The sequence below is a fragment of the Mirounga leonina genome, unplaced genomic scaffold (assembly GCF_011800145.1).
Source record: "Mirounga leonina isolate KUSES-001 unplaced genomic scaffold, KU_Mleo_1.0 Mir_200, whole genome shotgun sequence".
Lineage (NCBI taxonomy): Eukaryota > Metazoa > Chordata > Mammalia > Carnivora > Phocidae > Mirounga > Mirounga leonina.
In genome coordinates, this window is record NW_023270503.1 from 27,054,492 (window position 1) to 27,076,839 (window position 22,348).

The 22,348-nt window shown below is 51.0% G+C and overlaps 1 protein-coding gene and 1 pseudogene across 6 annotated transcripts in view; both read right to left on the reverse strand.

Annotated features, from left to right (window-relative positions):
- ACLY (ATP citrate lyase) overlaps nucleotides 1–22,348 on the reverse strand; it is a 43,841-nt gene that overhangs the window by 11,666 nt on the left and 9,827 nt on the right. For 3 of the 6 annotated variants that reach the window (XM_035027109.1, XM_035027105.1, XM_035027107.1), the window contains 14 exons: nucleotides 21,233–21,363; nucleotides 20,300–20,418; nucleotides 19,323–19,459; nucleotides 18,551–18,612; nucleotides 16,265–16,382; nucleotides 14,278–14,432; nucleotides 13,570–13,660; nucleotides 12,448–12,477; nucleotides 9,760–9,901; nucleotides 9,309–9,477; nucleotides 6,653–6,757; nucleotides 5,671–5,867; nucleotides 2,470–2,551; nucleotides 1,303–1,413 (listed from right to left, as the gene is read on the reverse strand). In XM_035027109.1, the coding sequence (XP_034883000.1) occupies nucleotides 1,303–1,413; nucleotides 2,470–2,551; nucleotides 5,671–5,867; nucleotides 6,653–6,757; nucleotides 9,309–9,477; nucleotides 9,760–9,901; nucleotides 12,448–12,477; nucleotides 13,570–13,660; nucleotides 14,278–14,432; nucleotides 16,265–16,382; nucleotides 18,551–18,612; nucleotides 19,323–19,459; nucleotides 20,300–20,418; nucleotides 21,233–21,363 (1,649 nt within the window). The remainder of the gene's footprint in view (nucleotides 1–1,302; nucleotides 1,414–2,469; nucleotides 2,552–5,670; nucleotides 5,868–6,652; nucleotides 6,758–9,308; nucleotides 9,478–9,759; nucleotides 9,902–12,447; nucleotides 12,478–13,569; nucleotides 13,661–14,277; nucleotides 14,433–16,264; nucleotides 16,383–18,550; nucleotides 18,613–19,322; nucleotides 19,460–20,299; nucleotides 20,419–21,232; nucleotides 21,364–22,348) is intronic. The other 3 variants (XM_035027110.1, XM_035027106.1, XM_035027108.1) reach the window with 1 other exon arrangement.
- LOC118024895 lies at nucleotides 21,824–22,262 on the reverse strand (annotated as a pseudogene).

Here is a 22,348-nt window from a genome sequence, read left to right on the forward strand (position 1 = left end):
ATCCCATGACCTGGAGTCCTGGGATTGAGTCCCGCATCGGGCTCCCTGCTCAACAGGGAGTCTGCTTCTCCCTCTGACCCTCCTCCCTCTCCTGCTGTCTGTCTCTCATTCCCTCTCTCAAATAAATAAGTAAAATCTTTAAAAAAAAAAAAAAAAAAGAGTCAGATGCTTAACTGACTGAGCCACCCAGGCACCCCCCAAAACCAAAATTTTAAAAGGGAAATAGATTATGTTCCATGTTCATAATTATAGAAGCTCCCCGTTCTGTTTGCTTTGGTTTTTGTTTTGTTTTGAGGACCACGGCTATAGGACCAGTGTTTTGTGGAACATAGTTCTGAAAAATGTCACCTATACAAACACCTCCAGTTTCTACTCCCATTGCTCAGTTCTTAATTCTGTTTTCCTGAGGAGCTGTCTCTGCTTGCCAACAGGTGGAGATTTTGTTGCATACCTTTATTACCTCCTCTATAGGGCAGAAAGTTCTGCAAGGTCATGTGACCTAATTAAGAAATCAAAAATCACTTATTAGCTGGGCAGTCACTGTACTCTACATTTGTGTATGCCTGAAATTTCATAATGTTTTAAAAAATTAGGGGTGCCTGGGTGGCTCAGTCATTAAGCGTCTGCCTTCGGCTCAGGTCATGATCCCAGGGTCCTGGGATCGAGCCCCGCCTCAGGCTCCCTGCTCGGCAGGAAGCCTGCTTCTCCCTCTCCCACTCCCCCTGCTTGTGTTTCCTCTCTCACTGTCTCTCTCTGTCAAATAAATAAAATCTTAAAGGAAAATTTAACTGAAAGACAAAAATAAAACGCTGTGAGGACCTGTCCCACCCTTGGGGTGATATGGGTGCCCAGCCAGAAAGAGAAGAGAGTGCTGCGCTCACTGCAGGCCTCTGGGCACCTTCACATCCACAACAAACCTGGCTTTCTTCTACAGCCCCTCCCCATGCCCCTCCCCAGCTCTGCACCTGTGTGTCCTCGCCCTTCCCAGCCTCCCTTTCGGGAAGCAAACCCCTTTCTCATCCCTTAGATGCAGTGCAAGCCTCACCGTCCCTGCGGAGGCATCTCAGCTCCTCCAGACAGAACTGCGCCGACTCCAAGCAGGGACTCGCCTGCTGATGACTGCCCCCCACCCTCCAGTGGACTTAACCTCCTAGAAAGCAGGGCCCTGGCTGGACCTCGCGGTAACCCAGCAAGTAATAAATGTTCCTGGGACGAACGAGCTGCTTAACAAGATGACCACATGGTTCACCTTGAATGCCCGCTTTGGCCTCCCTGTCCACGAGTGACCCGCCCCAGCTGTACCTCAGAGGAGAACATGGTGGCACAGGTCCCGATGCACCAGCAGACCACGGGCTTGGTGATGCGGCCCTCCTTGATGCCCCGGCAGATCTTATATTCCTCAGTGCCCCCTATCTGCCAAGGAACAGGGAACGAGAAAAAGCCCACAAGTTAGGGGAACCCGTCCCGAGCTGCTGTGGGAAGCACTGCCACAGGAAAATCTGCCCCAGATCAGGCAGGGGTCACAGGCACCAGGGGTCCTGACTTACAACTTGGCTAGAAAATGAAGGCACATGGGCTTTGGCCAAATAATAGCCTGTAAGACTGAGACTGGATGCACGGAAGAATTGTAACGGGGGAGTGGGTACCCTCCGGGGTCCCCGGGACTCCCCCTCCCTGATCTAAGGGTATAAGATGATTTTGGGGGCGCCTGGGTGGCCCAGTTGGTTAAGCGACTGCCTTCGGCTCAGGTCATGATCCTGGAGTCCCGGGATCGAGTCCCGCATCAGGCTCCCTGCTCGGCGGGGAGTCTGCTTCTCCCTCTGACCTTCCTCCTTCTCATGCTGTCTCTCATTCTCTCTCTCTCAAATAAATAAATAAAATCTTAAAAAAAAAAAAAGATGATTTTGGATCAGACCTGCTCAGGGGCACAAGCAAGGAATGGGGTTCAAGGACTCTCCCAAACTGAAAAAGTGCACTTCTTACTCCAGCTACACACTGCCCGAGAGACCAAGGCCAGCCAAAAGCTTCTTCTTTATTGGTACTAAAATGTCTTGTGCCACCAAGAGGCAAGAAGTTTCAGGAACAAACATGACAGTGTTGACGGTGATGGCCTTTATGTCCCAGAGTGTAGGGAGGAGGATTACCAGGGACTGTCACATTAAGTTATATATAACCAAAATGCATGCTTTTTTTTTTTTTTTTTAAGATTTTATTTATTTATTTGTCAGAGAGACAGAACACAAGCAGGGGGAGAGGCAGGCAGAGGGAGAAGCAGGCTCCCCACCGAGCAAGGAGCCCGATGTGGGACTCGATCCCAGGACCCTGGGATCATGACCTGAGCCAAAGGCAGCCGCTTAACCGACTGAGCCACCCAGGTGTCCCGCATTTTTTTTTTTTTAAATGGAGCTCACACATTACTTTTAGAGTCAGAAAAATAAAATTAACAGAACAAAACAAAACAAAACTCACCTCTCCAAGAACCACAATCATTTTCACTCCTGGAGTATCCTGGTAACGTAGCACATGATCCATAAATGTTGAGCCAGGGTACCTGGTGATAGCAGAGAGAACACATGGGATCAGCAGGCCTGGGGAGGTGCAGGTACAGGTGTAGGAAGCTACCAGGAACACGTGAGGCTTCTCGTGAGGGCCCAGAGATGCCTCAAGTGTTGGGGGTGGGTAATAAATGAAGCACAAGGGAAGGGAAGGAGGAAAGGGGAGGTTTGCTTGGCAGTAAGAGATGCTTACAGAGCACATGTGTGGTGGTTTTAAAATACGGCTGCAAATTCGTTTAACAAGGTGGAACCTCGTGCCTCTCTTGCGTATGAATCAGACTGGATGATTAGTTTCTAATAAATAAAATGTGGCAGAAGTGATTCTCTGACAATGACTTCCGTGGCAGGGTTATAGAAAAAACAGCTTCTGTCTCGCACTCTCTCTTGAATTGCTCACTCTGGGGGATGCTGGTCACTACGTCCTGACGACACTGAGCAGCCTGTGGAAAAGCCCACAAGAGGGGCGCCTGGGTGGCTCAGTTGGTTAAGCGACTGCCTTCAGCTCAGGTCATGATCCTGGAGTCCCGGGATCGAGTCCCGCATCGGGCTCCCTGCTTGGCGGGGAGTCTGCTTCTCCCTCTGACCCTCCTCCCTCTCATGCTCTCTGTCTCTCATTCTCTCTCTCTCAAATAAATAAATAAATCTTTAAAAAAAAAAACACATAAAAAAAAAAAGAAAAGCCCACAAGAAAGCCCCTTGCCAGCCTGTGGATGGGCCATGTTCTATTACAGTCTGAAACCACCTGCTTTGCGTGACTTTTTTTTCTTTTAACACAGCAATACATAATACAGCGGGCCAACTCCTGTCCCAGGACTGGCAGGCTATGGCTGCATCTCTATATAGGCCTGTACACATAGTTGGTCCCTGAATGACGTGATGGTTGGGAACACCCATCCCTACCACATGCAGTCGAAAACCCAAGTAGACAGGGGCGCCTGGGCAGCTCAGTCAATTGGGCATCTGCCTTTGGCTCAGGTCATGATCCTGGGGTCCTGGGACTGAGCCCCGCACTGGGCTCCCTGCTCAGTAGAAAGCCTGCTTCTCCCTCTCCCACTCCTCCTGCTTGTGTTCCCTCTCTCGCTCTCTGTCAAAAAATAAATACAATCTTTAAAAAAAAAAATAAAAGAAAAAAAGAAAAAAAGGAAAAGAAAATCCAAGTATAACTATGACTCCCCCAAAACTTAACTACTAATAGCCTACTGTTGACCGGAGCCTTGCTGATAACATCAGTAGTCGATTAACACGTATTTTGTATGTTATACGCATTATACACTATGTTCCTACACTAAAGTAAGGCTAGAGAAAAGAGAATGTGATTAACAAAGCCATAAGGAAAATACATTTACAGTACCATGGTGTATTTATTGAAAAAAATCTGCATATTAGTGGACCCGTGCAGTTCAAACCCGTGTTGTTCAAGGGTCCCCTGTATTTTTTTACTTTCTGCTGTCACATGAGATTACTAAAGGATTGTTTAAGGCCAAGGATGCTTCTCTGCAGATCTTTGAGAGCACTGTACATCACAAGGGGACAGTGTAACTGCCCAGACTTATTTGAGCTGGAGCCCGTCGTCAGGGAACACCGAGGACGAGGGTCCCCCAGGCCGTAGCCTCAAAGACCTGGTGAGAGATCTTCCTCACTCAGGAAGTCCATCTGACACAATACTGGAGAGCCAGGAGACGGACAAGGTGCCTCACTTGCCCAACAGCTTTTGGTTGAGGCAAAGAGCAGGAGATGTAATAATAAACAGCAATGGCTAACGTGTATTATGGCATTAGGTGGTAGGCATTACTCTAAAATAATACTCTACTCATTACCATTCCCACTAACAAAAACAATGAATATACTATCTGTGAAATAAGAAGAAATAAAGATTTGGTCTCTGTCTCCAGTTCCTGACGCAGAGCTCCTAAAACCCTTGGGATTTCCTAGGTGACAAGGGTGTCTTTTATTCTCATGAGGCAACTCTTGGTGGGCGCCTGCAGAGCTCCTGGATGCGGGCTGGTCACTAGAAAACCAAGCCATGATCAGAGGCTTGGAATTTTCAGCCCTACTCACCATCCTTTGGGGAGGGGAGAAAGGCCAGAGATTGAATTAATAATCAATCATGCCTACATGATGAAGTCTCCATAAAAAATCCCTAAAGAAAGGGGTTTGCAGAGCTTCTGGGTTGGTAAGCACACCAAGGCGCTGGGAGGGTAGCATGCCCACAGAGGGCACAGAAGCTCCATGCACTGCCCCCCGTAACTTGCCACATGTGTTTCTTTCCTCTGGTTGTTCCTGGGTTCTGCAAGCCATTCTAGCAAATTACCAAACCCAAGAAGGGAGGTGTGGAGACCCCCAATGTATAGTCAGTTGGTCAGGAGTACCAGAAGCCTGGACTTGCAGTTGGCATTTTGTGAGGCTGAGCCCTTCACCTGTGGGATCTGGTACGAACTCCAGGTAGATACTGTCAGAATTGAAATGCATTGCAGGACGCCCAGCAGAGAATTGGAGAACTGCCTGGCACAGGAAAAAAAATCCCAAAATCTGGTAGCCAGAAGGGTCAGTGAGGTCATGGTAGAGAGTAGAGAAACAATTCTTCCTTTCACTATTACAGACTACAGTTAACACCTGCTGAGTCAAGTGCTAGGTAGGCCCTGTATTAGCCACCTTCTATAAATATTACCCTCACTTAATCCTCGAAACAACCCCATGAGGTGGCTGCTATTATTTTACCCATTTGATCTATAAGGATGACGGAGGTCTGCGGAGGGTAAATGATCTGCCCAGGACACTTCCCTGGTCAACAGAGAAACTGGGATTTGAGCCCCTTGCTCTGATTTCAGAATTAGTCCTACCAACCGCTCCGCTCTGCTGCCTCCCTATGGCCACAACTCAGACAAGGAACAGAATTACCCCCAAAGCCTAAACACCTTTGAAAAACATCTTTTCCTGTTGTTGTTGTTTTTTTTTTTCCTGAGTTCATGCCGATGTCAGTCCTGAGACAGAGTAGAAATGCCGTTTTATGGACTTCACTCGGCAGCAGCGAGCAGAGATTGGAGGACCCAGCGCCCCCCTTCTCCTAGCCTACCACTCCCCAGCATGGGAGACCCGCCTCGGGCCAGCCGATCACCTGTCCCCGCCAATGGCCACACCCTCGTAGACGCCGTCTGTGGTCCGAGAGATGATGTTGTTGAGCTCGTTGGACATGCCCCCAGAGCGCGAGACGTAGGCCACGCTGCCAGGGCGGTACAGCTTGGAGGCCAGGATGTTGTCCAGCATCCCACCTGTATTCCCAATCTTAAAGCACCCGGGCTTGATGCCTCCAACCTGTGAGGGCACAAACAGCAGTCAGGAAGGAAGCGTAAGCTCCTGACTGACCACAGGGCTCAGTGGAATCATGAGGCCCAGTGCTACCTGCTCAACCCCCCGCCGGCTGGTCAGGATGGGAAGGAAATGGTCCGAGAGAGCTAACACCTGCACACTGGGTTTCCAGCTTAGGAAGAATCTCATCTCTCCCTCAAGAGCCATTACACAAGAAAAAAGAGAACCCTGCTTATAAAACATGGCTTACTACTGCAGATTCAGATTTGTATACTCAGGATTAAGTCACCTCCTCCACTTTAAAAGGGTGACAGCACCCAGGAAAAGTGTAAAATACAGGTGTACACCTCTGCTCAACATCACCCTCTGCCTCAGAGATGAAAGACAATCTGACCGTCAGACAACTTTTTAATGCAACAACTAAGGAAGAACAACAACAAAATAGTCCCACGGCAATTTCTTTCTATGTGAAGGCCTTTGGGCAAATAAAACCTGTAAGTAGATTCTTCTTCAGTTCATGGTTAAAGGAATAATCAAAGACTATGCTATGGTTGTATGAAGGTGGGCAAACACACAAAAAATCTTCGTTAGCCCCCTAAAACTATAAAGGTGATAGGGACTGGGGAGAGAGCCCTTTAAAGTAACTGGATATAAACTGACTTTCAATGGGTACTCTCCGAATCTTTTCAACCTAAGAGGGAAACCGAAGAGTCAACAAGTTTGCTTTCTGTGGGCCCAGAACTTCGAAAGGTAGCCTTGAACTTAAAAGGCTTTCCGGAAAGGACACTCACAGTGGCAGGTCCAATGATGGTCACTCCCTTCTGGTCCGCCTTCTTGATCAGCTTCCTTGTGAGGGCCTCAGGGATGCCTTCAGCTATGATGGCGATGGTCCGGATCTAAAGGACAGTCCCTTTCTGTTAACTTTGTGCCTCAGATGAAGCAACGGGGTGGCTCCCAAAAAGAGAGGTATAGACATCCAAAGCCAATCTCCATTGGTTAACACCACAGTAACTCAGGAACCAAGCAGGAGCAAATGTTTCTGAAAACCCACTACCATCAAGAGTGGCTATATTCTCTCCCAACCAAAAACCCACAAGACTCAGACCCACCTGCTCCCCACCTGTCCTAGTGCCTATTCATAAAGCAGGTATCTATGGCTTTTTCCACTGTGTCCTCTGAGTCTCTGACTCTATGTCCCAGGGTCAGTAAGGGACACAAATGAGCTGCTTACACACTCAGACCAGAGAGTGGGCTGGGGGAGAAAGCCAGAAGGAGTGGGGGTGGGCAGGAAAGATCGAGAACCATCTCTGGCTCTAGAACAGGGGCCAACAAACTTTTTCTGACTTTTTTGGTCATGTGGTCTCTGCAGTAACTACTAAACTTTGCCTCTGTAGCATGAAGGCAGCCATGGACAATACATAAATGAACACAGCATGGCTGTGTTCCAACAAAACTTTATTTGAGAAACAGACAGTGGGCTAAGTTTGACCCTTAGGCTATAGTTTGCTAAACTTCGCTCTAGAATAAAAAAGCAGCTCATTTTCAGCAGGTGTGCTTTTGTTTTTGCTTCACTGAGATGGCAAAACAAGTTTACATTCTCCAGTCGTACACTGAACTAAGCCAGTCTGGGATCAGACAATAATTGTGAACAGAAGAATCAATATCTTAATCTATATAGACTCATACAAATCAGTAACAAAAAACACAAACACTCAACAGGAAAAAAAAAAAAAAAAAGGAAGGGAGAGCAAGTCACAAAATATAAATGGTCAATAAATGTTTTTAAAAGCTCATCTTAGGGGCGCCTGGGTGGCTCAGTCGGTTAAGCATCTGCCTTCAGCTCAGGTCATGATCCCGGAGTCCCAGGATCGAGCCCCTCATTGGGCTCTCTGCTCAGCAGGGAGCCCGCTTCTCCTTCTCCCACTCCCCCATGCTCATGTTCTCTCTCTCTCTCTAATAAATAAATAAAATCTTTTTTTTTTTTTTAAAGCTAATCTTAGTTAATAATCAAAGATATGCAGATTAGGGACGCCTGGCTGGCTCAGCTGGTTAAGCATCTGCCTTCAGCTCAGGTTGTGATCCCAGGGTCCTGGGAGCAAGCCCTGCGATGGGCTCCTTGCTCAGCAGGGAGTCTGCTTCTTCCTCTTCCTCTGCCCCCTCCTCCCACCTGTGTGCCCATGTGCATGTATGCTCTCTCCCTAATAAATATAAATCTTAAAAAATATGCTAATTAAATAAAATACCTATCACTTGTCAAATACATGCTTTTCTTAGAGAGTGCGTGTGTGGGAGCAGGGGTGGAGAGGCACAAGGAGAGGGAGAGAGAATCTTAAGCAGGCTCTACCCCAATGCAGAGCCCAACTCAGGGCTCCATCTCACGACCCTGAGATCATGACCTGAGCAGAAATCAAGAGTCGGATGCTTAACCGAGTGAGCCACCCAGATGCCCCAAATACATGTTTTTAAAACGCAAACATTCAGTGTTGGCCAGGGTACAAGGAAGCAGGCATTCCTGAATCACTGATGGAGTTTCTGTCCTTACAACTTTTCTGGAGGGCACCTGGGCAGGATGGATCAAAGGCTTTCAAATCTGCACATTCTTTTTTTTTTTTTTAAGATTTTATTTATTTATCTGACAGAGAGAGACACAGCGAGAGAGGGAACACAAGCAGGGGGAGTGGGAGAGGGAGAAACAGGCTTCCCGCTAAGCAGGGAGCCCGATGAGGGGCTCGATCCCAGGACCGTGGGATCATGACCTGAGCCGAAGGCAGACACTTAACGACTGAGCCACCTAGGCGCCCCTAAATCTGCACATTCTGATGCAGCAGTCTGACTTCCAGACATTTATGCTGGGGAAATAATTAAGAACATACACAAATGTTCATCTAAGATGCTCACCACAAGACCTGAAAAAGCAAAACTGATGTTTGCCAATGAATATTTATGGATGTGGAAAGAGTAACTGAAGAAAATGGACTACAAAACAGTCACGTATAGTATTATTCCACATGTTCAAATCCAGAAAAAGGAACAGAGGAGGATCTATTCAAACGTTGGCAACCATATTTCTGGGAAACTGGAATTGACTGAGGTATTCATTTTTTTCTTTTTATTTAATAGTATTTAAATTTTCTCTACAACAAACATGTAATAATTTTATAATAAGAAATTGCTTTTGATTCTGTTGTGAAAGCCGGTCTTAGCAGCACAGGGGGGACCTGGTGGGGGGCAGATGATCCTGAACGGACTCTCTGTTAGCCTAGGTAAGTAGCCCTGTCCAGCCTGCTTGCCCTCAGTTACCACACTATCTTCTAAAGATCAAGCGTATCCAACCATTTTCTCCCACACCACCGGCCAATCCTGAGCGCCAAGTCCTTTTTCCACAGTGCCAGAAGACACCATTTAGGAGTTTTCCCTGCTTCCCCACCCCTGTGCCCACTGATCTACCTGCGCGTAATTCATGGTCTCAATGGTACTGTCATAAGCTGAGCGGAGAGAGGCAAAGTTGATCAGCACGTCTACTTCTGGGTGTTTCTTCATGGCATCAGCCATGTTCTTGAAGACGGGGATCAGGATTTCCTTGTGACCCCAGTAAAACTTCTGCTTGTGGTCCCCACTGAAAGAGGAGGAAGATGGGTCAGGATACCCCCAAACTGTCAGGGCTGGGGAGGGGGAAGCCAACGGGAGGAGCGTCATCTAGAAGGTGGAGAGACAGGGTCCCACATGTGGGAAACAGATCCCCTAGGAATATGGATCGCCCCCAGTCTGGGATGGCAGATGCTCCCCCAGCAAAGGGGATAATCTTGCTGGCTCCCCTGGGTCTGTCTTAGTGAGGGAGAGGAGATGAGGAAATCCCACTTGGTAGCCATCTCTTGCTTCCCGCCATGGTGGGACTCACGTGAAAGGGTACACCATGGCGGCCACTGAGGGCTCGTCTCGGGAGCAGACATAGTCGAAGTCCAGCATGCCCTGCACGGCCCGGGTCTGCATGCCCCACACGATGGCCTTGGTATGGCAGCTGAAGAGGGTGGCACTCTTTCCTGGTGGGCAAAGACACAGCGAGTGCACCGAGTGCACCCAGAACACACACTCCCGGGAGACCGGCAGGGGCTGCCGCACCCCTCCATACCCAGTTCGGGGAGAGGGGCTCATCAACACGGCAAAGGGACGTCAAGAGGCTGGGACTCTGAGAGCTGGAAGAAGAGGTGCCCTGGTTTCTTTGCAAAGAGGTGGCAGAGCAAAGAGAGCTAAGAGGACCTGCCTAGCTGGTAAAGAGCTAGCAATAAACACAGAAAGGACTCCCGTGCAGAGAAAAGACCCACAGGAGGAGAATCCCTACAGGAGGAACTGCTCCGCCTCACAGGACAGGCATGTAATCAGCATTTTGCTTACATGCAAATGAAGGCTTGATCGATTATTTTTAAAGACGCTGAGAAAAAAACCTCAAGCTCTCCCAATTCTGGTGGCCACATGATTTCAAACAACCCGACAATTATCACCTCTAAATCTGGACATTCCCACATGGGGGGGTGGGGGGTGGGGAAATTCCCACACTTGGGTCAAGATCTGAATCCTCAGGATTCTAGGTCAGTGTAGGTCCAAAGAAGAGGCTGGCTGCAGCCTTATTTCTACCTGAGGTTCTGGTCAGAGCACACTGGCTTCGTGGCATCCCCCTAACATTCTCTGTGCCGTCCCCTCCCTCCTGCCCGCCTCCCTCTAGCAGGTGGCCCTCTCCTGCTCAGAACAAGGCTCTCAGGCAATTCTCCAGGGGGCAGAAGAGTGAGAGGCAAAAGAAGCGGGGAGAAGAGCTGTCAGAAGTGCTTGCACGGCCTGAAGGGAAAGGCCCCTTCACCACCCTGCAGACAGGTGACCTGTCCCTCCCATTCTCTGCAAGTCACTGGAGGACAAGTCACTGGAGGAAAGTAGCCCCTGGGGAGGCTCTCAGCTCCCCTGGGGAGAACAAGGCACCGAGCTCAGGGGCCATCTGGTATTAATTAACCTAGTGTGCTAGTGCAGGCTTGGCTAATCAGGTTTAAGGTCTGATAAAATAAATTTGAGATCACTCTCCCAAGGCATGCAGGGTTCTCATCCCTACATAGGCTTGCTTCTTCCCTCTCAGCTGTAAGCTTCTCATACCAGAAGTCTCCTGCTGTTCCAAATACCTGGGACTTGCTGTCACCAGATCCACCTGCGTTCTCATGAGACATGAGCTCACAGAACAAAGACGGCCACCTAATCCAGTACCCTCACTTCCCAGGGCCCGGAACCTGAAGCTCAGAGCTGACAGATGATGGAGATTCTGTCATCTAGCATCAGGGCCAGATTATATACTAAATTACGATGCAGCTCAACTGTACAAGGGAGGAGGGCAGGATACAAACCAGAAGGGCCCAGCCTCTCCCCACCCTTGGGGGAACCCACACCCCCCCCCCCCAAGTCAGAGTGTGAGCAAGCACACAAACATGCATCTGTCTACCCAAGAGAGTACAGAAAAGCCTGGAATCTCTACAAGCCCACGCGCACATCCAGCATGGAAGGGGCAGAATTCAAGCGTGCTCCTCCTTGAGCACAGAAATGGCAAAGCCTAAGGCTGTCATCCTCAGCCCACCAGCAGCAGGGGCTAACTAACATCCCCCACCAGGCTCCTCTGCTGGCTCAGTAAGAGACCCCAGCCCTTGGGTGGAAGAGCTCTCAGAACTGGGGTAGACCCCTGTTCTTTTGGCACAGGGCTCAGCCTCAGCTCTGGTGTTTCAGGTAACAAAGGATCTTTCCAGAGACAGGAAACATAGGGATTAAAGGCAGATAGTGAGAGGACTGCATCCCTGGCCTTCCTAAGGGGGGATATCTGATCCTAGCCTAGTTGCCCCTTCCCCTCCCCTTAGCAAGGGATCAAAGGTCAACATCTGAAGTTTCCCCTTGCCCAGGGAAAACTCTCCCACAGCTGTGAATGTCAAAAAGTTAAGTGGAAGCCCTGATGCTTTGAAGGGACAGTGTTCGCGTGAACGTGTGAGTGAGCACGGCAAATGTCCCTCGTAAGCAATGACCTCCTACCCCAAGGCCCAGATCCCCTTTTCAGATTTACTGCACATCCAACTGGGCTTCTACCTCTCTCCTTGACTTGTCTAGCCTGTCTTCCACCCAAAACCCAGAGAAGTCTGAACCCGCTGCTGGCACTGAGAGCTCAGGGATTCAGGAGGCAGTGGTGAGGCTAGGTGGGAAAGTAAGAAGAGACCTTGAGACCCAGATGAGAATTCCAGAAGCCTGAGGTTGCCCTCCTCGCCCCTGCGCTGCCCCCCCGCCTTTAGCTTCCATGGCTCCCTCCTTCCCAGCAAATACCACTCCACTCTCCAAGGCTGTGGGCCTGGCTCTTACTCCCACGCTCTCTACCCTGGTCCTGTCCTGTCCGGAGGGTGGAGCCAGAGACAGCTGGCCAGGGGAGCGCTGAGTGGGGGTGGGAGCGACTAAGCAAGGGTGGGAAAGCGAGGGAGGGCGAAGACTAGGACTTGGGGGGAAACAAAGCACACGGAAGACTATAACCTGCTAACAAAGCCACACACAGAGCTGGGGCGGGGTAGGGGCATCCTACCTTGCAGGGGTCTTGGACTTGGGACTGAATCTGTCAAAGAAAATGACCAAGGCAGCTGAGTCACCTGCTGGTGGCTGGAGGCTTTGGAGGGAGAGGGTGGGAAGAGGGAAGGGTCCCAAGGACAAGCCTCGTAGGGCTGATGCCCTGTCTCTCACCTATTCCACAACAGACAGGAGTGAAGACAACAAAAGAGAAGAGAGCACTGATCAGCAGTGCAGAAGCAAGAAAGGGCCAAGGGCCAAAGGGCCAGAGAGGGGGCGGGAGAGGCAAGAAGGCTTGGAAGGGGTGCTGAACACCACAGGCCCCCAGGCTTTGTGGAGGGGCAGCTGGCCAGATCCCACCCTCGTAATGCCAATCCCGTATCTGTCCCCGTGAAGCACAGTAAGATGATTAGGTCACTGTGGGCTGGACCTGTCACTGCGCTATAGACAAAGCTGCTGGTTTGGGGGACTGCAGGGGAACAGCTTACAATCTCAAGGGCCTAGAGCCTATAGAACTATTTCACAAAATGCCTCAAGCACACGCGGTCTGTACCAGGAAGAGGCTGCAGCAGCCCCGTGCTGACCAAGGCCTAGTACCTCACGCTGGCTGCCAGCGCTGTCTAGCAGGGGTCGCGTCTGATGAACCAGAGGACAGACAGACAGGGGAGGCGAAATGCAGATGGGCTGGTTACTGATGGAAGGGGGGTCTTCAGAAGAGCCCCACAGGGTGGGATGGGCATGTGGGCGCTCGCTCTGCCGTCCCAGCTCTAAGGCTCGTGCTCTCCACTGAGAAGCAGAGTCTGGGAGATCTTGCCACCTCTGGGTATTTCTGTCGCCCTGTCTCTCCACAGTTTCCCTGCCCAGCTCACAGGCCCCCGCGGGAAGTAAGGGGGTAGAAGAGAAGATAGTAGGGAGCGGGGTGACTCAGGCGCAGCGTGGGTCCTCAGTGCTAGGAGAGACAGGGGAAGGCTTGGGAAGGCCTGAGTCTTCATGTCCTCATGTCCATTTTGGCCCATGTGCCACACCCACTCTCATAGCAAAGCCCAAACCCTGTTCCAGTGCCCCAGGAGGGCCTAGACAGGGCAAGCAGAATGGGGGGAGGGGGGGCGGGGGGAGGGAGCCTGAACTTCCTGGCAGTTACCTTGTGGCATGGCAGGTTTGGCTTTCTTTGCGGGTGCCACCTCATCGGCCCTGGACTCAGAAAAAGATGCCGTCCTGCTGGGGGCTGGAGTCTGGGGTGGGACAAGGACACAGCGTAAGAGTCACAGGTAACAACTGGGAAAAAGAGCTATTGGTCCTTAAGCTTTGGTTCCTTAAGGCCCAAAGAAATCGGGTAACAAGAACCACCATGTACAGAACTATCCTCTACAAAGTGCTTCCAAAAGTATTATTCTAACAACCCTCTTGAGATAGGAATTAGTATTGTCTCATTACCACAGATGAGCAAACTGAGGCTCCGAGAGGGCATGACACCTGCCAACGTCCTGCTCTCAACAGGATTTGAACTCTGGTCTGATTTTAAACCCCCTGGTCCAGGGGCACCTCGCTGGCTTAGTCAGTGGAACGTGCGACTCTTGATCTTGGAGTTGTGAATTCAAGCCCCACGCTGGGCACAGAGTTTACTTTAAAAACTAAACTAAAGTAATAAAAACCCCTGGTCTTTCCATTATACTACCTTGACTGGGCAGGAAAAAAATTGGCAAACATACAGAAACCAACCTGTCTTTCCCCAGTGCCCCCAGATGGCTAGGGACAGAGCAGGGGCACTGTGCTCTGGATGGGGGTAGGTATGAGGGGGAGGCAAAGATGACACAAAGATGCTTTAAGGTGGAGGACAGGGGGCACCTACCGATGTACTCCCACTGGCATTGAGGAGGAAGTTTGCAGTGTGAGCAGCTGTGGGTGGCTGGTTGGGGATGGGGCGGTGGCCTAGGGCCATGCCCACAATGGCCGTCATGTGAGTCTCAGTGCCAAAGACATGGATGGGGATCCCAGTGGTCTTCCCTGTGAGGGAAAGAAAATAATCCATCATTCAAGTCTTCAAGTAAGTACCCAAGTCCACATGACTCTGCAAAGGCCCCTACCCAGCATCTAGTGCTTTTTTCTGCACAAGACAGACCAACTGCCCTATTTTCACCACCAAGCAACTCTTTGTAAAGACCACCTGCTGATAAGAAGAGCAAGAAGGAGCTTTCCTGATACCCTGAAGCGGCCGCGAGCATAATTAGGGTCTGCGCTGTCCTGCTGGCCACTGGACCCTGGCCCTCCAACCCCTTGACCTCGATATCTGCCTGGCCTGCCTCTGTTCCTGAGCTCCTGGGCTCACTTTCTCGGGGCTCTGGCCCTTCTCCCTTTGCACAGAGCCCTCCCGTCACCCGGCTCAGCCTGAGTGCCACCTTCCATGGAAGGCCTTCCCTGGCCTCCTCCCCCCAGCCCCTGGCCGCCTCACTGTACGCATGCCCATCGAACAGCATTTCTTTTAGTAATCGTTTACTTGTTTAATGTCTCTGAGTTCAGTGGCCCAACTGTGACGAACATTCACTGTGCTGTACCCAAGGGCTGTCCCCACAGCAGGACCTCAGTTGTAGGTGAAAACGAGGACTAGCACCCCTTCGAGTGATGTAAGTGGGCCACTGTTTGCCAAATCCACCGCGTTTGGGAAGATGGGAGGATGGAAAGCTTTTTCCCTTCCAATCAAAGGGCATGGCATGCGCCCTGAGCAAGAGCATCTTGTCACCTCTCTGACACCTCACACGAACCCCTGCCCCACACATAACTGCTCTTAGCAATGGGGGCTGCACTAAAGACCAAAGCTGCTAGTGACCAAGTTCACGTCTCAGGATCCATGAGGTCAACTTAGGGAGACATACTCTTAGTCCAGACGGAGAGGAGGCCCCCAGCTTCTGGAAAGCTCTAAATGTGAGGTCTCATGAAACTGCTGGAGATCCTCAAAATGCAGAAGGGAGAAAGGAAACCAAAACAGATGCCACCACCCTCTTGCCCCTCATCTCAGCGAGGGACACTGCTCTCCCGTCCTACCAGTTACCCGCCCTTTCTCTCCTCTCCCCCAGTCTGAGAGATCTCCACCCTCCCGCCTCTGAACCTGCTGTCCACCTGGCAGCCAAACAACCCTTCCAACCCGAAGTCAAGGTGTGCTCCTCCCTCAAAGTCTTCCACAGGCTGCCAGCCCAGGGGCATGGCCAAGTGCTCCCGGCACCTGGACCACTCCCACCTGGCTCCCGCTGCCTCCCTGCCTTGCTGCCAACACCCCGCCTTTGCTCCCTCAGCCCTGCCCGCCGGTCCCACACAGCAGCACGCTCCCACTCAGGGCCTTGGAACTTGCCCTTCCCACCGTGGTCACTGCCGAGCTGCTCCCTCCTCTCCTCCAGCTCACTGCTCCAATGTCACCTTTTCGGTGAATCATTCCCCGATCACCCCATTAAAGCCAGGCCTGTCCCCTCCCACATATGCTATCCCTTTCTTCGGCTTTGTTTGTTTTCGCGGCACCTCGTGCCACCTGACATGACAGTCAATGTTCTCAGCAGCACAAGGGCTTGCTGTCTGTCATGTGTGCAGCTGTAACCCCCGTGCTCTGCCCGGAGCCTGGCACAGGGCAGGTGTTCCACAAATATCTGTTAAACAAACAGCTGAATGGCAATGCTTTATGAACCATTCTGAAGTTTAGGTAGGGGGCTCCACATCATAGGAGCACAGACACTGGAAGCTGAAGCAAGCTGCATATCCAGGAAGTGGGGTGCGTGAGCAAGTGTCTGAGGACCGACCCGCTTCCAGGAAGCCCAAGGAGGCAGAGAAAAGGTCCCCCCCGCCAATCTTACCGACTTCTCCCATCACTCGCAAGCCCTCCTGATAGTTGGGGCCACCTCTTCGGACAAAGATGGTGACCTCATGCTCCTTCAGGGGGCCCTGGTAATCTCGAATTGCTCTCACAATGCCCTGAAAGCATGAAGGGCCGACAGACATGTAACTAAAAAACAGGCAGTCCTAAGTCAATTATTATTTATAATCATGATAAACATACCACGGTGTAGGTAAGGAGGGCGGCTTCTCATGAAGAAGCATGGCAGGCCCAGCAGTCAAGAATTTCACACGTATGGACGAGACTACCCACAAGCAACGGAAAGGCCTAGGACTCATGGGCACCCGTGCTGCTGCTGAGGTAACGCTGCTGAGGAGCCTGGGAGTCACACCCCTCAATGCACGGGATGCTGGCTCCCGTCATCCTTATTACCTCCTATTGCAGTCTGGGGGGAAATCGAGGCCAGGGTCCAATGCAAGAGTTCTCAGAGCTATCAGGACATGATCCACTTAAACATCCAAGTCCTACTAAAACCTCTTCGAGCAATTTTGGGGATCAGCCCTTGCAATGAGTATCAACTCTGGAAACAATTTGGAAGAAGGTACAGGTGCGAGGAATTCTTTTTTTTTTTTTTTTTTTTAAAGACTTTATTTATTTGAGACAGAGAGAATGAGAGACAGAGAGCATGAGAGGGAGGAGGGTCAGAGGGAGAAGCAGACTCCCTGCAGAGCAGGGAGCCCGATGCGGGACTCGATCCCGGGACTCCAGGATCATGACCTGAGCCGAAGGCAGTCGCTTAACCAACTGAGCCACCCAGGCGCCCCGGTGCGAGGAATTCTTAATTGCAGGAAACAAACTGAGGGTTGCTGAAGTGGGGGGTGGGGTGGGAGGGATGGGGTGACTGGGTGATAGACACTGGGGAGGGTATGTGCTCTGGTAAGCGCTGTGAATTGTGCAAGACTGTTGAATCTCAGATCTGTACCTCTGAAACAAATAATGCAATATATGTTAAGGAAAAAAAAAAAGAAGAAGAAGGTAGCGGGAGGGGAAGAATGAAGCGGGGGAAATCGGAGGGGTAGACGAACCATGAGAGACGATGGACTCTGAAAAACAAACAGGGTTCTGGAGGGGAGGGGGGGTGGGGGATGGGTTGGCCTGGTGGTGGGTATTGAGGAGGGCACGTTCTGCATGGAGCACTGGGTGTTATGCACAAACAATGAATCATGGAACACTTCATCTAAAACTAATGATGTAATGTATGGGGATTAACATAAGAATAAAAATAAATAAATAAATAAATAAGAAGGTACAGGTGCGTACGAGTTCTGTCTCTCCAGACAGGAGGCTAGTTTATGGAGTCCAGAGTGTGATGTCTGTCACCCAAGGCATTCCACCTGAAGCTCTACACCCAGGTCCTGCTCCAGACCTGAGCAGCCTACCAAATCTGTGGCTTACTACAGGGTTGCTCAGAAGTGAGCACAAAGCCGTCAAGATTCACCTGCTTCAGGTCCGTTTGTTGAATCAGGGCCAATTAAGGAGACCCTGTTTTAGGCAAGACTGACAAGGCCTGGTCCCCCACTTTTTCAGAGGTCACTTGCAAGACTGGCATTTATTGGGGCGCCTGGGTGGCTCAGTTGGTTAAGCGACTGCCTTCGGCTCAGGTCATGATCCTGGAGTCCCGGGATCGAGTCCCACATCGGGCTCCCTGCTCAGCAAGGAGTCTGCTTCTCCCTCTGACCCTCCTTTCTCTCATGCTCTCTGTCTCTCATTCTCTCTCAAATAAATAAAATCTTAAAAAAAAAAAAAAAAGACTGGCATTTATTTATTCATTATTCTCAAAACTTACACGCAACTACCAGGTGGGACACATTCTTCTGAGGAGCCTCACTGAGCATCGGATAGTACGGAACAAGACATGGCCTCCTGAGGTGGTTGCTGAGAAGGGGACGACTCTCGATCCATGTTAGTGCTGTCGTCCTTCCTGACCAGCAGTCATACTCTGAATTGTGTGCCCTGATGCCCCTGACCTGTGCACAGGGACCCAGGCTGACAGGTCCTGGCTGAATGAACAACAGCCCCAGATCACTGGACCATTTTCCTCATTCTGACCTTTTGGAAAAGACCTACATCTATTCCAGTGTCTTCTGCATCCCCAACAAGGGACCCTGGGACAAGAGCCCCTACTGACCTGGGTAAGTCATGGGAAACTGCTTCTGCCTCAAACCCTGCTTACGGAAACCTCCCTTTCTGGCTTCCCCCAAACCCACATTCCCCAGAAACTGCACGGTCCCCTGTGGCTGATTACCTTGAACGTGGCAGCCACATTGGTGAAGTTTGCGATGCTGCCTCCAATGATGAGGATCTTGCCTGTGTTTGGAGTAGAAGGGTTATTAGCAAGGGAGACTTGAACATCTTACCGGAAATCTAACTGAGGGAGTTCTCCCAAGCATTAGGAAGTATCAGTGCAGAGACTGGCTGGGGTGGGCAGGAGGCTGGCCTCCCCTGACATCCATTCAGTCTTAACTGACTCAGCTTTCCATCACCTGTGCCCTCGAGTCAGTGGTTAATCCAAACTCACCAAACATCTATATCGTTCCTGGTTGGCACTCAGAAACCCAGGTTAGTTTCCGGATACCCCCGGTGGGAATCTCTTCTGGCTTAAGGGAAGGTGACCTGCTATGCATAATCCACAAACACTGGACAGGTGGTAAAGGGAAGCCGGGAATCCCACAGCCCAGATTAGGAAATGTAGAAGTGGGCCACTAAAAAAAACAAACTAAAAAAAAAGTGGGCCACTAAGATCTGAGCTTACAGCAGTCAGTAAGAGCATGCTGCTGCCTCCTCCCCCGCACCTGCTCATAGGGCTCTAGGTACACATCACTTCCTTGCCTCCCTGGAGCTCCCCCATCCGACAGCCACACTGCCCACTGTATACTTGGAGAAACAGAAGTCCAGAAGCTGAATGACTAACCCCAGGCTGCCAAGCACCAGGACCACCACCTCAGTGCCTCCTCGCCCAAAGCTGTTCCCACTGCAGCACAAGGGGCCGTCCTGGGGAAGGAGCATGTGTGTCTCACCATCTGGGTGCTTCTCCCGGGTCATGAGGGAGAGGATCGTCTTGGCGTAGTCATAGGTCTGCTGCTCACTGGGGGCGCCCGAGTATTCCCCGTAGTTTGCCAGCTCGTTGACACCCCCTAGGTCACAGATGGTATCACTGCCAGGGAGACAGAGAAGTCAATGCTGGCTTTGACTCGAGTGGCAGAGGGTGGCAGCTTGGTGCCGAGGAGGACACGCAGATGCCCCAGAGCCCTGTGGTCAGCCTACGGCACCAACCCCTTGGGCCTCAGACCCTCCAGGGTCCACAAAAGTCACACCAGAAGGTTAAGTGCACTGCATCAGGCTCTCCCTGGCAGTGAGCTCTGCTAGCCCCAGGCCATCGTGGGGCTCTGGGTTGACACTGGTAAGTAAAGGGAACAAGGGGCGCTTCCACACACAAAGAAAAACCACGCATTCTAGGATTCCCTGCCAGGCTGCCCAACAGAGAAGTGAAACGGTTGCAGCCAGAGGAGGGCCGAGCCAGGCACAGAAGGGAACGCGGCAGATCACTGCCTGGAAATGAGCAGATGCCTACCGTGCTTTAAGAGAAAAACCACCAATTATCGCAAAGGGTATAGAATACGGGTTCAACATTCCTATGAAGTGTGGAGGTATGAAGACTTACACAGGCATTAAAACAGCTGGAAGGAGGGGTGGGGAAACAGCCAGGCAATGTTTACTTTTAGGTTCTTCTCTGTATTTACTGTACCTCTGCATGAAGCATGTAACGTTAACTATAAAGATTAAAACTAATAAAAGCAACCTCATTTGGAAGTAAACAAGAAAGTTGCAGAAGACAGTGTAGAGGACAGGCGTTCACCAGAGTCTCTGCTCTGGACCAAGGGGAGGAAATGAAGATCCTCATCCCCACTCCGAGGTGAAGCAATTTGATCCAGATCACGCACGCGTGGGCTCCAGGCAGACCTGGTTGCCCTCCCGTCAGCAGCCCCTCCGTCACCTGTACACGACCGAGGCACCACCTCCAGCCACCATGGTCCAGATCCTCCCCTTGGGGTTCAGCAAGGTCAGCTTCAGGCTCGCCCCACTTTTGGCATCCAGGTCTGCAATGTAAGCTTCCTAGGGACCAGAGAGCAACAGGTGGGTCCTGGAGGTACCCCCTTCACTGGGTCCCAGCTCCCAGGACCCTGCTCCTTTCCCTGGAGATACATGAAGAGGTCCTCAAGCCTTAATAGGGTCAGGGAGAGGAGTTGGGCAGAGCCCCACGTGCCTGGGACAAAACATGATGACATCCTCAAGTACCAAAACAACCCCCGGCCAAAGTCACTGCCTGGGGACAAACTTCCCTACTCCTTTGTCTCTGACCTCAAGTCCTGGCCCTCTGCCCAAGTCCTAAGCCTCACTAGGTCACCCTGATACTGCCACAGCCCCCCACTCCCAACGTCTGCCTGCCTGACTCGTAACAAGCCTCTCCACCTGCAGACCCCATCCCTTCTCCCAGCCCAGCCTCTTCCCCTGGCCTGGGTTATGACTCACAGGCCTGATCCTGCTGTGAGGACCTCTCAAGAGGATGGGGTGGGAAAGAGCTATTAAAATTCTCAGCAAGTGGCCAAGAGAACTACCTTCCTCTGGCACGATTAGCAAGAGCCACTCGGAATTATCAACAAATCAAGTTAAGAGCCCAGGGAGGTTGATTGAGAGAGAAGTCTGAAAGGATTTCTGGCCAGGATTCAGAGGCTTGGCTGACTCCCACCCCCACCTCCTTTGGGGTTTTAAGAAAATTAAATGGTTCTCAACCTTCCTTTCCTGCCAAATATACAGCCCACGGTGGGACGGAGGGGGGGCGGGGGGGGAGGGAGGTGATACTCCTCTGATATCAGTCACCCTCTCCCAGGTCCCCTCACCCGCCATTTCTTCCCCAGAGCAGCCGTACCTCTGGGTAAGCCTCACGCCCGAAGGGAGGAGGGAACTCTATATCACCCCACTTCACTTTGCAGATGTAGTCGGCTGTGGCATCTATCTTGGCCGCCAAGTCAAGGACATAGACGCCATCTTTGGTCACAACTGCGAGAAAAGCAGAGGCAATCAGATGCGGGCCCCTGGCAGAAGCGACCGCCGACCTCCAAACTCCTCCACAGGCTTCCCCACACACCAACCACCCACCCTGGGGTTCCACCCAGACTGTAACTGTCCAGCTCCACAAAAAAACCAGATGGCCCTTCCACACAGCTTTTACCCCATTAAAAGAAAAATAAATTATTTAAGACTGCCCCCAACCTCTGACCTATAGGTAATGTGACAGGAAAGTCTGTTTTAGTTACCATGACAACTTTTCAAAAATACTTATTTATTTATTGGCGGGGTCACAGGCAAGTTGGGGGAGGAGCAGAAGGAGAGGGAGAAGGAAAGAAGCAGACTCCCTGCTGGGTGCAGAGCCCCCCATCCCATGACCTATGAGATCACGACCTGAGCAGAAATCAGGAATCGGACGCTTAACCAACTGAGCCACCCAGGTGCCCCTGTGCCGTGGTAATTTTTTTTTTTTAAACAGGATAGAGCAATCCTTTATTTTTAGACACTTTCACAAAGAGGTTTTCAGTAACTGAACTTTCCAGTGGAGAAGAGAGAACATGAAAATCAGCCTCCAGCCAGCAGCAGCAGCTCTGCTCAGGGCCTAGGATCCTCCTTGCCCAAGTGGTGAGGTGGAGGTGCGTACTTCCCTTCCTTTATTAGTTTACCCCACTGCCTCCTGACGTCACTCAGACGTTCTACGAAATCATCAAATTCTATCTTGCACGCTTTCTCTGCAACGCATACCACCGATTCCAGGCGCACATTCTATCCATTCTTTTTCAAAAAGCATGGCATCGACCTGGAATCTTGTGAGGCTGCTCAGCACTTTGGATTGTCATCCAATGATTTAAGTTAAGGCCCAGCCTTTTCTGCACATCAAAGAAAAGCATGGCATCACGCCACCATGCCCTTGCCTCCTCACTGGCCGCCGCTACTGGATGATCTCACCATGGCAATTTTTAAACTTTTTTTTATC